We start from the raw sequence: 16,558 nt of genomic DNA, 5'->3' as shown, positions 1-16,558 counted from the left end.
GTCAGTGAGCTTGACCACCCGATCCGATTAGATGCCTCCTACGACAAGCATGGGTTACTGAAGACCAATATTCTAACCCGGACCTTCACGGGTGTTATATGTCAGGAAAAGGTATCTGTTGTTAATGTCTTTATTTAACAAACATAACAATAAGAAAGATACTTTCTAAAGTTTGATTTTATGTTTCATTTTTCATAGTCTCCCTCTCCTGTTGATAATCGCTGACACAAGGAATTATTGGATTAACCGCTCTGGGCCCTTATTCTCAAAACGTTAAGAGTCTAAGAATTCTTAACTTTGATCGTAGCCAGTGTGTTAAGAATGGGCTTAAGAAGTTCAGAGGCTACTGAACGCTTCGAGAATAGCTAGCCAGAACACCACTACCTATGATACATTTGCTTTTTTTGAATAAAATCATGCAAATTTCCATATGCGTTTAGTTTGGAATCCTTGATGTTGTGTTTTTGTGATTTCAGTTGGCTAAGAAGGGTCTCAATATTGTACTGATGAGTAGGACCCAGTCCAAACTGGATGATCTCGCCAGAGATTTAGGTAAGAATGTTAATGCTTGGACGCTAACTTGAGCAGTGTGGTGTGGTGTGTTTGTCCAGCTATTAGAATACATGAATCATTAAAGGGGAAGTGTGCATGAAAAAATCACGTTTATTCTTATGTGAAACAAAATGGAATTTTTTAATTAGTTAATATCAATGTTTCATATACACTCATTTTTGTTTCAATAAAAGTATAACCGTCAATATAAGTGCTGAAATGTTATTCCATTATTAGGCCTTTGTTTGCATCGCTAAACAGGCCAGAGTTACCGCCCTTTGATTCTGACGTAACTGGTGCCAGTTGATTTAGACTGGTCTCCGGTCTCGTCCCAAAGCAAAAGATGAAAATACTGACATTAATCACGTTCAAAAAGCATACAAAATACAAAAGAAGCAATAGAACTGAAAATGTAAGCAGCAAGATAGAAATGATTGTGTGTATTTCCATAACCTCACCTCAATGAAAATAACAAATATGTAAAACAATGTTGACATGCGTATGACATCACTATCGGGAAGTGACTTTCTCAAAATGGAGTGTTCATCGACAGGATATTTGGAAGGAAACTTTCGTTGATTCAAGCAACGTATATGAATAAATGTGGCATGTAAGTAGTACGAAACATTCTGACAATCTGCTGGTTGTTATTCTCTTTTTGTTTTCAATGTGGCCATAGGAGTACGTGTCTTCTTGTAGGTTGGGACGGTGGGATAGCCTAACGGTTAAAGCGGGCCGAAAACCCGGGTTCCATTCCCCACATGGGCACAATGTGTGAAGCCCATATCTGGTGTACCCCGCCGTGATATTGCTGGAATATTGCTAAAAGCGGCATAAAACCATACTCACTCACTCCCTCTTGTAGGTCACGGAAAGAGGCGAGTAGTTATGAATGGGATTTGATGATACAAAAGAAAAACTATTGATGCATCGATAGTACGTGTAACTATCAATAGTTTAGTAATTCACTCCATTGATAAATGCGCTGCTCAAATTAAAAAAAGTACCAGATTCATTCACTTTGTTTATTCAGAGACTTTCTCAAGTATTCAAGTTTCTTTCTTTTCTTAATCCATAATCATAGTTTGACTATACATGTTGAAACATGGTTAACTTTTGGGATCAGTAACTTTTCAAAATATTGTTTGACTTTGATCTGGACACTTTATTATTATGATATCTCACTGTTGTGTTCTGAGGACTTACATAAGCTATTAGGTATTTATGTTGTTTTGTATTTCTTTATTGTTTAGGTGTAGACTTGCAGCTCCATTGTGTTTGTTTTAACTGTTTACTTGATCAGGGTTTCAAGATTCTTGTCTGTTATAAAAAGAGACTGAAACTACTTCAACTTGTTTTTATTTCATATAAACTATACATTCATTTGGGAAATGACTTCAAATGAGAAATTTCAAGGAGAAAAAACTACTGCAATTGTATTGCAATAGTTGGTCACAATAGACTATCGCTTTCGCAATAACGTGTTACAATAGTTGTTTTCCCCGTTAATAGTCACCTCTAGACATGAATCTACATTTTAGTTTTGCTAAAAGAAGCTTCTGTAGGAAAGGCCACAGACTCAGGTTGAATGTTATACCATTTGGTTACGTGGTAACACTTTTTGAACAATGTACGTGTTTTTTCAAACTGCAGCATAAAGCCAGCTGACAGCCAGGCAACAAGGGGATTAAACAGTAGGCTGTGCATCGCGACACAAAACCACACCTATATACCTACTCCACGTGAAATGGGTCTAATAGGGTCTAATGGCGTCATTCGCTTATCCTTCACATTGTGTGTTTGCTCACTGTTTTTGAGAATCGGTGGGGTGGCCTAGTGGTTAAAGCAATCACTCGTCATGCCGAAGGCCTGGGTTCGATTCCCCACTTGTGCACAATGTATGAAGCCCATTTCTGGTGTTCCCTGCTGTGACATTGCTGGACTATTGCTAATAGCGGCAAAAGGTTACATTTAGATAATTAGCGAAACTCAACTCACTCACTGTTTTTCATGGATTTGAATTTCTTACAATCAAAATGGATTAGACTTGGTGCTAAGGCATTCATCAGATATGTGGCATAACATGCAGTACATCAACACACTTTCTGTGATGTGTGTAGGTAGTATTGTTCCCCACTCCATGCAGATTGAAAACGGTACATTTGTGACATTTTGCTTTGTGCACCTGAAATAAGACATCAGGGGATCACATGCAGACTGCCATTTTGATCACTAGTCCACAGAAACGGAACTATATTTTGCTTTCATTCATCTTTTGCCTCTATCGGATAGCGCACGATTTGACAGGTCATCTTTTCCAGATTTTCTTGTGGGAATTAATGTTTATGTGGATTAATGCCCAATGTGGTCTGATTGACAAAAGTATGTATGGTGAAGATTGTCTCTCTAGAGGAAGAGGATTTCATGTTTTGTTGTATGTTATAGTAATGAACATGTTCAATTTCATGTCAAAATACGGTGTTAAAATACCCCTCAATTTCAGAAAATAGGAGCCTCAGTAAGACCCTCCCGTCTTTTTGTCTTGCAGAGAGCAGGTTTCACATCCAGACTCGAGTGATTGCAGTGGACTTCACCCAGACGGAGATCTACTCACGAATTGAGAGGGAGCTACAGGGGCTGGAGATAGGAACTCGGTCAGGGGCTGGTATACACTGTATTCTCTTCCCACAGAGGTTACTCTACTCTTCCCATGTACCTAGTTCTAATGCTCATGGTGGGACCGCCTCTGTATACACTGAGAGCATTCTCCCGGCCGTTCCCACAGAGGTTAAAATAGGTTTGGTCCCTGCCTGGCACTCGGCATTAATGGGTACAACAAGGTGTACCGAGTAAGTATAATGTTCTGATGTGGCCCTTTCATGGTATCTCAGTGTTCAGGCTCTGGGCTAGTACAAGCAGCCCGAACATATTGGTTGGTAAATAAGATTTCACCTCACCTCACCTTTCATGGTGCAATCATCGAGGATTGATTGGTTGCAAAATTTAGTGATCATCGAGGTTGTTTCAAAGGCGATCATTAGCAAAGCTTCGGTAATTTCTGTATGCTTCGGGAAAACTAGAACCTCTTCCCCTGCGGGATGCGAAAACTTTTTTTCTAGACAGAACTCAGTCATGTAATGGCGGAACATGAAATACCAAAACTATCCTTCACATGTTGATCAACTAACTATCGCTACCGCTATATCGGATCTAAGTAGATGTAACACTTGTTCTGATTGGATAGAAGGAAGGGAGATAATTTATGTTGCAATTTTTTGCCACTAGGGGATTTTACGAGAACCAGGAAATATGGCCATATTAGAACAGAGGTATGTGGGAAGATATGACTTGAGTAACCTCTGTGGGAAGAGAATGTATACACTGTTGTGGTTAAAGTTAATAACCTGGGCTCGGATCTGCAAAGCGTTCGTAGCACTTTGACTTTGTCATTTGTAGTTTTATGATAAACTATGTAGTTTCGATAGCTCGTAACACTACAAATGCTTTGTGGATCGGGACTCTGGGTCTCGTTTCACAAATCTGTCGTAACACTATGACTATCGTAACTTCTATACTTTCACATAGACTTACAGCAGTTGATGTGCTACATTCCCATTGTGAGACTGCAGCTTTGAATACCTACAGTCTACATAACATGGAAAACATTCGTCTTTTTCTAAAAGAATTTAGCTCATTCAGCTTTTTATACCATTCAATTTTATTTATCTTGTGTTCAGTCACAATGATCCAAGTAACAGCAGAGGCAAAATTCTTTTAGGCATGACAACCTATGTATTCACAATGATCCAAGTAACAGCAGATTCAAAATTCTTTTAGGCATGACAACCTATGTATTCACAATGATCCAAGTAACAGCAGATTCAAACTTCTTTTAGGGATGACAACCTATGTATTCACAATGATCCAAGTAACAGCAGAGGCAAAATTCTTTTAGGGATGACAACCTAAGTATTCTACCTATGAACAACATTTTGGTATAGGTCTTTATGCCATTGTCAAAAAGTATTGCCATCTGTATCCATTAGGTACTGATACCTGTATCTATTTGGTATTATCTGTTTGACTGGCATTTTAGAAGTTGATGAATAATAAGAAAAGTATAATACTTTATAGTGGTGGTCCGATTAATTGAAATAATTGAAGATTGGTCGTAGTGACTAAACGACCAAGCAATCGATCATAATTTCTCATAATCGAACACAAACAATTCTGGAACACTTGTTTTCATTAACAATATTTTTCACGTGGTTGGTTTTGTCTGTTTTATTTCGTAAGCACTACAAGCTCGTTTCAAGTCATGATTGAATTTATCTTAAAGATTCCAAGAAATTTATGTTCCTAACATACTAGTCATCCTTTAAAGATATGAAATTTTGCCAAAAACCCAAAGAACTACATGTTTTTTTCCTTATTTTTATGTGCATTAACAAATTTCATAAATGACGCTAACCAATTATTTTCGATGATTGATCGGTAGTAATGACCAATCATCAATTATGAGATTTTAACCAATTCCCAACACTAATACTTTATGGATAACAACTTCTCTATTTTATCATGATGTGACGTTTCTGTATAGTTTCCTATACTGTTGTCAAGCAAGAGTGACTTGAAGAAGTTGTTATCCATAAAGTATTATACTTTTCTTCTTACTGTTTGGGACTGCCTCCGTGGTGTAGTGGTTAGAGCGTCCGCCCAGAGAGGGAAGGTCGCGGATTCGATCCCCGACCGCATCATACCAAAAGACGTTAAAATATGGTAGTTGTTGGTCCCTCCCTGGCTCTCGGCATTAATGGGTACAACAAGGACTGGTCAGCTCGGAGTCAGTATAATGTGTCTGAGTGGGGTATTCATGCTTCACTGCGGCATGGTATCTCAGTGGGCTAGCACTATAAAACCAGCTTTAGTCTGGGCTAGTACAAGCAGTCGCACATACACATACACACGCATGCACGTCGTCATATTAGTGAAATATTCTCAAGCACGACGTTAAACCCAATTTCACCTCACCTCACCTCTTACTGTTTGGTATTGCCATTAGCATCCATTTGGTATAAACATGTGTATCCATCTGGTATGAACATCTGTATCTGGTACTGACTTCTGTATCTATTTGTTTCAGTCAACAATGTCGGTATGGCCTATGAGTTACCCGAGTACTTCTTCAACATACCCAACAGAGAAAAGGTGATGCACCTGTAGAGCTAAACAAATACTCAGTCTCTCAATACATATAAGTTTGATAGAAACAAATAATTCGATTTAAATTGCAACGGGGCCCAAGTGAGCCTGGAGATTCGGATTCTCAGGTACTCTAGACTTTAGCATTGCTGATAGGGATGGGCAGAAAGATAAATTATACGGTTCATGGACTACTGTAGAGTCAGTCAGTCCTATAGCCTCTATTCCTTATGGTCGTCTACATATATGAACAGTAATCTGTTTGTCAGTGTGAAGTGAAAATCTAAAGGAAAACTAAACTCAGTCAAGTTTTTTATGTACTGACATATTTTTGTCATATAAGTGAAAATCATAAAGGGCAAGTTTTTTTGTACTGACATATTTTTTATATAAATCATAAATCGCTTGTATGAAAAGAGATTTGGAGTCCCCACATGGCCAGCCTTACCAATTCATGCTTGTCTGTAAGCCAGAGACTAATATCTTGTGCTGAGTGCAAGTAAATTTTCAGTGTTAGTAGTCTTCTTTGATTGGTAGCATTTGAGGGTTCAACCCTCATTCTCAATGCTTCAGTCTTCAGGGCTCCAGATAATTTTTCATGATCAGGAGTACGTACTCCTTATTTTTTCAATATAGGAGTACTGGAAAACAATAAGAGTACATTTAGAGTACTGAATGGAATTTAATGGCGTATCAGTAATCTTGTGTTTCGTTTCATATATGCACCACAACATTGCTACTCTTGTGTAAACAGGTCAGTAAACAATATAACAATACTTTTTCAGATAAATACGTCTGTAAATGATTCTGAAACCGTACACCATTGCTGTGGTCCGTATCAGCTACGTTTTTAAAATTGTTTCCTACCGTATCGTGCTTATTTTATATCCGTACATACGCCGATACGGCCCTTATCTGGAGCCCTGAGTCTTCTTTCTGTTTGGATCTCTATCTGAATTAAACAGACAGAAAAAGGTAACATAGTGATATCAATAGTTCAATGTATTTATACAGAAATTGATTATCAAAGCTTGTCAGCTGATGTTTTGTTAACATTTTCAACTGTTGACTTTGTTAACTCTGAGTTCCTGTGACAAGTGCCAATGTTTGTGTCTTGTTCTTTTCTGTACATTAACTCTTATTTCCATTTTCAGATGGTTAAAGATATGTTGAACTGCAATATGCTATCGATGGTGATGGTAAGTTTCTTGCAGTCCTTTGGCAACAGGATTTTTTTTTATACCGTTTGAATATATTTTTATAATTGTTGCATAATTTTCTTTTGTCATGTTATGGCTGAAATATTGTCTATGTGATGATAAATTTTAACTCACTCTCTTCAAGACGTGTGTTCCAACATTAGTAATTTCCACATTGTTGATTGTATCTTTTACCTTTCAAGTTATATTCACTATGAAATCTGTTAGCTCTACAGTTGACACAGCCATTGATCTTTCCCTAACTTAGTTTATTGTCCAAGGTGAAACAGGAGCTGATTGTCTGTAAACTTTCCAGATGACCAGCATCGTGACGCCAGGCATGATTGAGCGTGGCCGTGGTAACGTCATCAACATTGCGTCAAGTGCTGCTGAAAGGCCATTGCCACTTCTGGCATTATACTCTGCCTCTAAGGTAACTAGTGTTCACTGTAGTAATGTATGTTCTCCAACCTGCATGGTATCCAGGGGTCACAGCTTTTTAGAGTTGTGTCCCTTAGTCTTCCCTGGAACTGCTGATCATGGTTTTGAGTCCAACTTTAACAGAGATGCCATCTCTATGATTTTATCGTAGTCACTATGAAGTTAGCCTCAAACTATGCCAATACAATTGCACTAGAAATTCTACTAAATTTGAAGAAAAATCGTTAAAATTCGAACATATAGACAAAAACATATATTTTCATTGATTAAATAAATTTTTGACTTCACTTACCTTCCATTCATCAAATTTAATGACATATTTGAACTGGAATCATTGCAAGTAACAGTTTGGAAATCTTGTGTTAGAGGTATGTGAACTTAAGGCTTCACTCTTGATTAGTGTCATATTATCTTTCTCAGAATCCATCATGATTTTAAGTATTTAGTTGACTACTAATTTCATGGTCAAACTACTAATTTTGATCCTTGAAACTACTATTGGCAACACTTTGGGGTTGGCATCTCTGCTTAAAGCACAGTATGATTCTGAAATAAATGTTGACATTCATAATTTTTAATATTTGTTTAACTGTTCTTTTCTACAGTTAGCTAAAGGTGAAATGACATTTGCCATGTTTGAAGATTATCAACAGTGTATATTGTGGCATACTTAAATTCCAAAGGGCAAATCTGAATGTCTTATGAGTGGTCTGTGGTGCGTTTTTACCAGAGATTTGTTACAGTTCCTGGTGTATGTTAATGTTTTCAGTTAATATGATGTGCGGTGATATGATATAACACAGTGTATGTTTGGTGGTGTGATGTAACACAGTGTATGTGTGGTGGTGTGATATAACACAGTGTATGTTAATGTCTTCAGTTAATATGATGTGTGATGTAACACAGTGTATGTGTGATATGATATAACACAGTGTATGTGTGGTGGTGTGATATAACACAGTGTATGTGTGGTGGTGTGATGTAACACAGTGTATGTGTGGTGGTGTGATATAACACAGTGTATGTGTGGTGGTGTGATATAACACAGTGTATGTGTGGTGGTGTGATATAACACAGTGTATGTCTGGTGGTGTGATATAACACAGTGTATGTAACACAGTGGTGGTGGTGTGATATAACACAGTGTATGTGTGGTGGTGTGATATAACACAGTGTATGTGTGGTGGTGTGATATAACACAGTGTATGTGTGGTGGTGTGATATAACACAGTGTATGTGTGGTGGTGTGATATAACACAGTGTATGTGTGGTGGTGATATAACACAGTGTATGTGTGGTGGTGTGATATAACACAGTGTATGTGTGGTGGTGTGATATAACACAGTGTATGTGTGGTGGTGTGATATAACACAGTGTATGTGTGGTGGTGTGATATAACAGCAGTATGTGTGGTGATGTGATATAACACAGTGTATGTGTGGTGGTGTGATATAACACAGTGTATGTGTGGTGGTGTGATATAACAGTGTATGTGTGGTGGTGGGATATAACACTGTATGTGTGGTGGTGGTGTGATATAACACAGTGTATGTGTGGTGGTGTGATATAACACAGTGTATGTGTGGTGGTGTGATATAACACAGTGTATGTGTGGTGGTGTGATATAACACAGTGTATGTGTGGTGGTGTGATATAACACAGTGTATGTGTGGTGGTGTGATATAACACAGTGTATGTGTGTGGTGTGATATAACACAGTGTATGTGTGGTGGTGTGATATAACACAGTGTATGTGTGGTGGTGTGATATAACACAGTGTATGTGTGGTGGTGTGATATAACACAGTGTATGTGTGGTGGTGTGATATAACACAGTGTATGTGTGGTGGTGTGATATAACACAGTGTATGTGTGGTGGTGTGATATAACACAGTGTATGTGTGGTGGTGTGATATAACACAGTGTATGTCTAGTGGTGTGATATAACACAGTGTATGTGTGGTGGTGTGATATAACACAGTGTATGTCTGGTGGTGTGATATAACACAGTGTATGTGTGGTGGTGTGATATAACACAGTGTATGTCTGGTGGTGTGATATAACACAGTGTATGTGTGGTGGTGTGATATAACACAGTGTATGTGGTGGTGTGATATAACACAGTGTATGTGTGGTGGTGTGATATAACACTGTATGTGTGGTGGTGTGATATAACACAGTGTATGTGTGGTGGTGTGATATAACACAGTGTATGTGTGGTGGTGTGATATAACACAGTGTTTGTGTAGAGGTGTCATGAACAATATATGTGTTGTGTTCCTCTACAATGATGTTTAACTGCCTGGCTTCACCTACAGGTGTTCATGGACTACCTCACTAAAGCACTCCAGATTGAGTATGGATCTAAAGGCATAACATTCCAGGTAACCTCTGCAATTAAATCATGAAGTTGGATGAAGTTGATACATTTCACTTGTTTTTGATTGGTTTTGAGGAAAATTAATATTGGACAATGCAGTCCTTTATCTGTTGGTCATCTTGTTCATGAAATTAGCCTGTTTGGGATTTGAAGGTACACTTGATCCCCGATTTGCTTCGAAGTAAAATGTCTCAGGTGTCCAATGCTGTGATACAGCGTTGAAATTAACTGTCGGTCCTTAGGCCCCAGCTGACTTAAAACCACTTGGACCCACAGCTTTTGTTTTCTGCAGGTCCTTAAAACCGAGAGCTTTTTCATCCCCAATAACCAAGAGGATTATTTCCATATTGAAATATTTACTTTTTATGGTCTTGGGTCCTTAAAGCCTGCAGCTTTTCAGGGTTAAGGGCAAACACTGCAGTGATATGGCTGATTCCATGTCATGGTGACCTGACTACATGTAGAGCGTTGCTCAGTGTCTGATGTGTCTGGCCTTGACATGGTAAGCCTATGCTATATGTCTGTAATATTGTTGAATGTTGTGCTAAACATTACTCGCATTAAACCATGATTGTGAGTTATTAGGTCGATTAATGCTGCCCTGATATTTCATGGCCTCAAAACTGATCGAGATGCATTGTGAGATTGAGAATGGGTGACTAGTGACCTTTTCAACTAAATTAAAAGTTTCTTTGTTTCACTTTCAGTCTGTGAGACCAAACTTTGTCGCCACCAAGTTGAGTGGTATTCGTCGTTCCAACCCCTTCTGTCCCTACCCAGACCAGTATGTACGGGCTGCTCTTGCTACACTTGGCATCACCAACTCCACAAATGGATACTTCATGCACACAATACAGGTAGGTTCACTGCTACACAGGTTCAGTGAGCGAGTGAGTGAGTTAGTTTTATGCTGCACTTAGCAATGTTCCAGCTATATGGTGGCGGTCTGTAAATAATCGAGTCTGGACCAGACAATCCAGTCATCGACAGCATGAGCATCGATCTACCCAATCCGGATACGATGACATGTGCCAACCAAGTCAGCGAGCCTGACCACCTGATCCTGTTAGTCACCTGTTAAGACATGCATGGGTTACTGGAGATCAATTCTAACCCGGATCTTCACGGGGCTCAACGGTTCAGACATGCTGATTATGGGAGCCCAAGTTTCTCGAAGCAGTCATAAAATCTCTTCTATTTCACATTGACCACTTGTTAAAGTTCCATCAATTATGTTTTATCATTTTGCACAATATTTCTTTAATCTTATGTTTGTAATAGGCGATTGAAAGATAATGTCAGGCCAAATATATAGTAGTTACAAATGGTTACTGTCTTGCATTTTTCCAAGTTATAAAGCCCAGAAATTAAGTTCATTTTGAAGTCATCTAAGTGCTGTTATGGGTTTTTGTTTGTCTAACCAACCGTCATTGAACTGCTGAACATATTAATGTCATATTCGCTCATGTTTGTCTCTAGCTATTACAAAATACAATTATGTTTTAAAGAATGTCCAAACATGCAACCTTGATGAGCCTGACAACTTCAGGTTCCAGTGCCTTGGTTGTACCCCTGACTACTGGCAAACAAGGATAAGTTGAGCACCGATCTGATAAATGACCCGTATTAGCCTGAATGAGTGCTGCCCACTGGTGCTTGCCATTGTGAGCGAAAGGGGCCCCAGATTTTCCGATCAAGTATAGTGCTACACCGACGACGTGAGAGTTTTATGAGCAAGGCGTGTGCAGCTACACTCGGAGTCAATTTCATGCACTGCATGTGTACTAGCCTACATCTCTACCTTTCACAAACTAAATGGGTTTGCTCATTGCCGTGCACCGCCTACTTCTCGTAAACGCGTTCTCTGCGCAGGTCCAACTTATCCTTGTTTGCCAGTAAAGCATGAGTTTTCTAACTAGACACATGACCATGTTCAGTTTGTGATAGTAGTCACTATAGTGCCTAACATAGATTATTGCCTTTGAAAACCTGGGTTAGAATTGATCTTCAGTAACCCATGCTTGTCTGAAGAGGTGACTGATGGGTTTGGGTGGTCAGACTTGCTCACATGGTTAACACATGTCATCGTATACCAGTTGTGTACATCGATGCTCCTGCTGTTGATCACAGGATTGTCTGGTGCAGACTCCATTATTTACTGACGGACACCATATGGCTGGAATATTGCTGAGTGTGGCATTAAACAACAAACGAGCAAAACCTTGACATAGATCATGGTTGTATACTCCCATGATGTGACGAGATGTGAGGATGGAAGCTGAATGCACACAGCTCTGTTAAATCTGATAATAATGTTTCATCAAGTGTGTTTCTTTCCAGAGTACAATTACGGTCCTCCTGCCTGATTTTGTTGTTTTCAACTTCTTGAAATCGGCAAGGAAGGGAGCCCTTAAACGCATAGAGAGGAAGAAGGCCAAAGAAAATTGACCAGCTTCAGTGAACGTAATATAATATCATTTTCTTTGTAATATCATTCTGAAATGAAAGCACTTTATTCTTTTCATAGTTTGACTGGGATATTCCTTTTTGCTATTTATAATAGAATTTGCATTTCAATACATCAAGGCATTACTTATCACTGTATATCATGTCTAAAAGTTGAAAAGTCATGGCCTCTGTACAGACATTTGTTTCGTTTACCAAGAAAATTATGTGTTGATTTATTCTTGTTAACTGAATGACATGTTCTGGATGATTTGACTGATTGAATTAGAGATGTCAGCAATTTACAAATGATGGAAAAGTCATATCTTCAAGTGGTTAATGCGTTCGCTCGTCACAAGTTCGATTCCCCCATATGGGCACAATGTGTGAAGCCCATTTCTGGTGTCCCTGCCGTGATATTGCTGGGATATTGCTAAAAGTGGCGGAAAATTAAATTCAATCACTGTATCATTCAAGGCCTGAGTATAGTCATTATTTTTCCAAGGTTGTCAGCACCAACTATGCACCTGTATGTACCTGTTATAAAGATAACCAAATCCCTCAAAATGGAACATCCACTTCACAGATATAGATTGTTTTTTGTTGTTTCGTATGAACCAGGAGTTTGCTGTGTGTTTCTGCCTGCAGTGTGGGACAGATGAATTATTGTGTGAGTGATATTCTGATTTTGAAATGCGATACTATAAACAGCCTTTACACGGTCATTTTGTTTGTTAATCACAGTGATTTGTTGTGAGCAATATTGTCCAAGGAAACAATGCTTGTTTTTACACAAATGATACATTGTGTTAGTTCTTTTCTTGTTCTTTTCTTCAGGAACTTTTTATTTTTATCACATTTTTCTTTACCTATCTGAGAATTTATAATAAACACAAAATTACAAATTTTATAGTATTTTGGTTTTGTTTTCATTGGAGAGGAGAAGTCTGCCATTGAAGGAGAGAACTACAATGAAGTTTGTGATTGAAGGTTGTGACTGCATGTGAGGTACCTAAATGATGTGGATCCGTGAAGGTCTGGGTTAGAATATTGGCCTTCAGTAACCCATACTTGTCCTAAGAGGTGACTAACGGGATCGGGTGGTCAGGTTCGCTGACTTGGTTGACACATGTCATTGGTTCCCAATTGCGTAGATCATGCTGTTGACGGGATTGTCTGGTCCAGACTCGATTATTTACAGACCACCGCCATATTACTGGAATATTGCTGATTGCAGCGTAAAACTAAACTCACTCACTCACTACAAGAACCGGGAAATATGGCCGTATTAGAACAGAGGTATGTGGGAAGATATGACTTTAGTAAACTCTGTGGTAAGAGAGTATACACTGGAATATTGCTGAGTGCAGCGTAAAGCTAAACTCACTCACTCACTCACCTAAATGATGTGGGCTGTTGCTCACACAGCCTTAGGTTTGCTGACCCAGACTTGATTACACTCAAGTCTTTGATGTTTGTTTGTGGTTTAAGGCAGCATTCAGCAGTATTCCAGCTTTGTGATGGGTCTGTAAACGATCCACTCTGGACCAGACAATCCAGTGACATTATGAGTTTCGATCCACATGGCTTGGGCACCATGACTTGATAGCTGACTGTAAACAATCGACTCTGCACCAGACCTTGCAATGATTGACAGGGGCCGTGGGGTAACCTAATGTTTAAAGTGTCAGCTCGTCACGCTGAAGACCTGGGTTTGATTCCCCACATGGGTTCAATGTGTGAAGCCCATTTCTGGTGTCTCCTGCCATGATATTGCTGGAGTATTGCTGAAAGCAGCGTACACTTACTCAGTTATTGACTGACAACAGAGTCATCAATCTATATCCGGAATTGAGTGAGTGAGTTTAGTTTTATGCCACACTCAGCAATATTCCAGCTATATGGCGGCGGTCTGTAAATAATCGAGTCTTGACCAGACAATCCAGTGATCAACAGCATGAACATTGATTTACACAATTGGGATACGATGATGTGTGTCAGACAAGTCAGTGAGCCTGACCACCAGATCCCGTTAGTCGCCTCTTACGACAAGCATGAGTTACTGAAGACCAATTCTTACCTGGATCTTCATGGTCACGTCTAGTATGGGTTGCTGAGGCCAGTTGTAATCCGGATCTTCACAGATCCCTAGATCTGACATTACACAATACTGGTCATAATGGGCGACTTGAAGGAAGACATGGACACATTCGATGTCCTGTTCAATATCAAATTAATGATCTAATGCAGAATTACATGTACAAAATGCAATGGACATGCCAAGGAATGAAACATTTCACACAGTAAAGGAACAAGGCATTTATGAAGAAAAAGTGGCAAAACCGGTCAGAATCAGAATTGGGCGGTGTCGTAGCCTTGTGGTTAAAGCGTTCGCTCGTCACGCCTAAGGTCCTGGTTCGATTCCCCACATAGGTAGATTGTGTGAGCCCATTTTTGGTGTTCTCTGTCGTGATATTGCTGGAATATTGCTAAAAGTAAAACCACACTCACTCCTGAATCTCCTTCCTGTACAGCTTAAACACCTGGGCCTAGATTTTCGAAGCTCTAAGATAGCTTCGAAAATCAAGGCCCTGTCAACCTACTCATCATCACTTGGTGAAAATATCTAAATTACCCTCTTCTCTGATTATTGAAATTATAAGTAATTATTAAAAAAGGCAACAACATTAACATCTTACAACAAGGATTTTGTTGTATTTTGTGCAGATAATGTTCACTTTTTGACCAGTCTGAAGAATGGTTATTGTTTACAGGCATTTTCTGAGATAATATCTGTCTTTAATACATTACCAGTGATAACACGGCATCCTTAAATATCCAGTGCCAAGGTCCATATTGGCCAATTACCGAATGCAGGGATTTGAATAATTCGATCAGTTATTTGACAATAAAAGATTGTACTGCAGTTTGTAGTTATGTTTTATTTATCTTTACAAATATAGCAGGTGGAGAAAATGAGAATCAATTTCAAATAAATATATTTGTGATTAATAAACTAGAAAATAAATAGAAATCGCCCAAGAAGTGCACCTTAAGTATTAGGGGTTTTGTCGTACCTCTGATTCCGATTTAAACGGCATTATATGCAGGATCGCACTGAAATACAGTAAGTTCTTAACTTAATACGGATTTTGTATTGTGTATGAAACGCTCGCTCTGATATCTGCCCCACCCATAAATTAACACACAAAGGCTGGGTGCACTTTCTTGATGGTGAAGGGACGTCAAAAGAGCGTTTAACCAGATTTCCTCCCATTTGCCTTGATGGGAATATTTTTGAGGATTTTAATTTTTAATTAATTAAAACACATTGACTGCGTGGGCGAATATTTATAAGAAATATGTTTGCCCCTTTGTATTTTACTGTTGTTGCTTCTAATCACTGGACAATATTTATTTAATAAACAACGAGGAAGTCTTCACCATTAGCTTAACCAGATTGGTAGTTTGACATTTCCGAAGCAGTTTGAGCGGACACACTTGCACAATCTTTGACGATTTGTGGTCCCGTGTTTTGAACTCTCATTGTAATATATGACAGACCTTTTAAGTTCGGTCTGGAGCTATTGTTCAACACCAACCTAGTTCAGAAGACCTGTCCATAACTGGGATATCAATCTTTGAATCCTTGAAAATAATGTTGGTTCGGAACACACAAGCTGTTGTTTGACACTCTCCAGTAATGTCCCAGCGGTTTGTTGTAGTTCGAATCTAGACACGAAAAACCAGTGGTTGACAGCCTGAACATTGGAAATTATCTGAATATTAGACAGCGCCGAAACAGATTCTTTGGGTGTAGCGTTGATGACACAGCAAGTGATATTTTCTCGCATATAACATGATCCACTGATCTTGGTCCCCAATACCAAATTCGAACTTTCATGATCGTTGCTCCGTCAGAAAAACATCACGTCCTTTTTGCACTCACTCACTCCTCACTCCGGGTTAGAATATTGATCTTCAGTAACCCATGCTTGTTGTAAGAGGCGACAAACGGGATCGGGTGGTCAGACTCGCTGACTTGGTCGACACATGTCATCGGTTCCCATTTGCGCAGATCGATGCTCAAGCTGTTGATCACTGGATTGTCTGGTCCAGACTCGATTATTTACAGACCACCGCCATATAGCTGGAATATTGCTTAGTGCGGCGTAAAACCTCACTCACTCACCAAAAGACGCCCATGCATAAGGGTTATTGTTTCGCAGAATGCGCCCGTGCTATTATTGAGCAACATCAAGTTAAAAACGGATTGGGGATTGGGGATTGGGGATTCGAATCCCGAATCTGAATAATTTTTTCAGATTCGGGATTCGAAT

At 39.1% G+C, this 16,558-nt stretch overlaps 1 protein-coding gene across 1 annotated transcript in view; it reads left to right on the top strand.

Annotated features, from left to right (window-relative positions):
• LOC124267001 (very-long-chain 3-oxoacyl-CoA reductase-like) overlaps positions 1 to 13,126 on the top strand; it is a 15,448-nt gene extending 2,322 nt beyond the window's left edge. Inside the window, exons 3-10 of the mRNA XM_046701843.1 lie at positions 477 to 552; positions 3,101 to 3,217; positions 5,696 to 5,760; positions 6,909 to 6,953; positions 7,270 to 7,386; positions 9,712 to 9,777; positions 10,481 to 10,630; positions 12,114 to 13,126. Coding sequence (XP_046557799.1) covers positions 477 to 552; positions 3,101 to 3,217; positions 5,696 to 5,760; positions 6,909 to 6,953; positions 7,270 to 7,386; positions 9,712 to 9,777; positions 10,481 to 10,630; positions 12,114 to 12,221 — 744 coding nt within the window. The 3' untranslated portion in view covers positions 12,222 to 13,126. The remainder of the gene's footprint in view (positions 1 to 476; positions 553 to 3,100; positions 3,218 to 5,695; positions 5,761 to 6,908; positions 6,954 to 7,269; positions 7,387 to 9,711; positions 9,778 to 10,480; positions 10,631 to 12,113) is intronic.
• Positions 13,127 to 16,558: the final 3,432 nt, after the last annotated feature.

Source organism: Haliotis rubra, unplaced genomic scaffold, assembly GCF_003918875.1.
Source record: "Haliotis rubra isolate DU_JTF1 unplaced genomic scaffold, ASM391887v1 Scf1293, whole genome shotgun sequence".
NCBI classification, from domain to species: domain Eukaryota; kingdom Metazoa; phylum Mollusca; class Gastropoda; order Lepetellida; family Haliotidae; genus Haliotis; species Haliotis rubra.
Note: the sequence above shows the minus strand (reverse complement) of the source record. Positions and strands in the feature narration are given on the sequence as shown.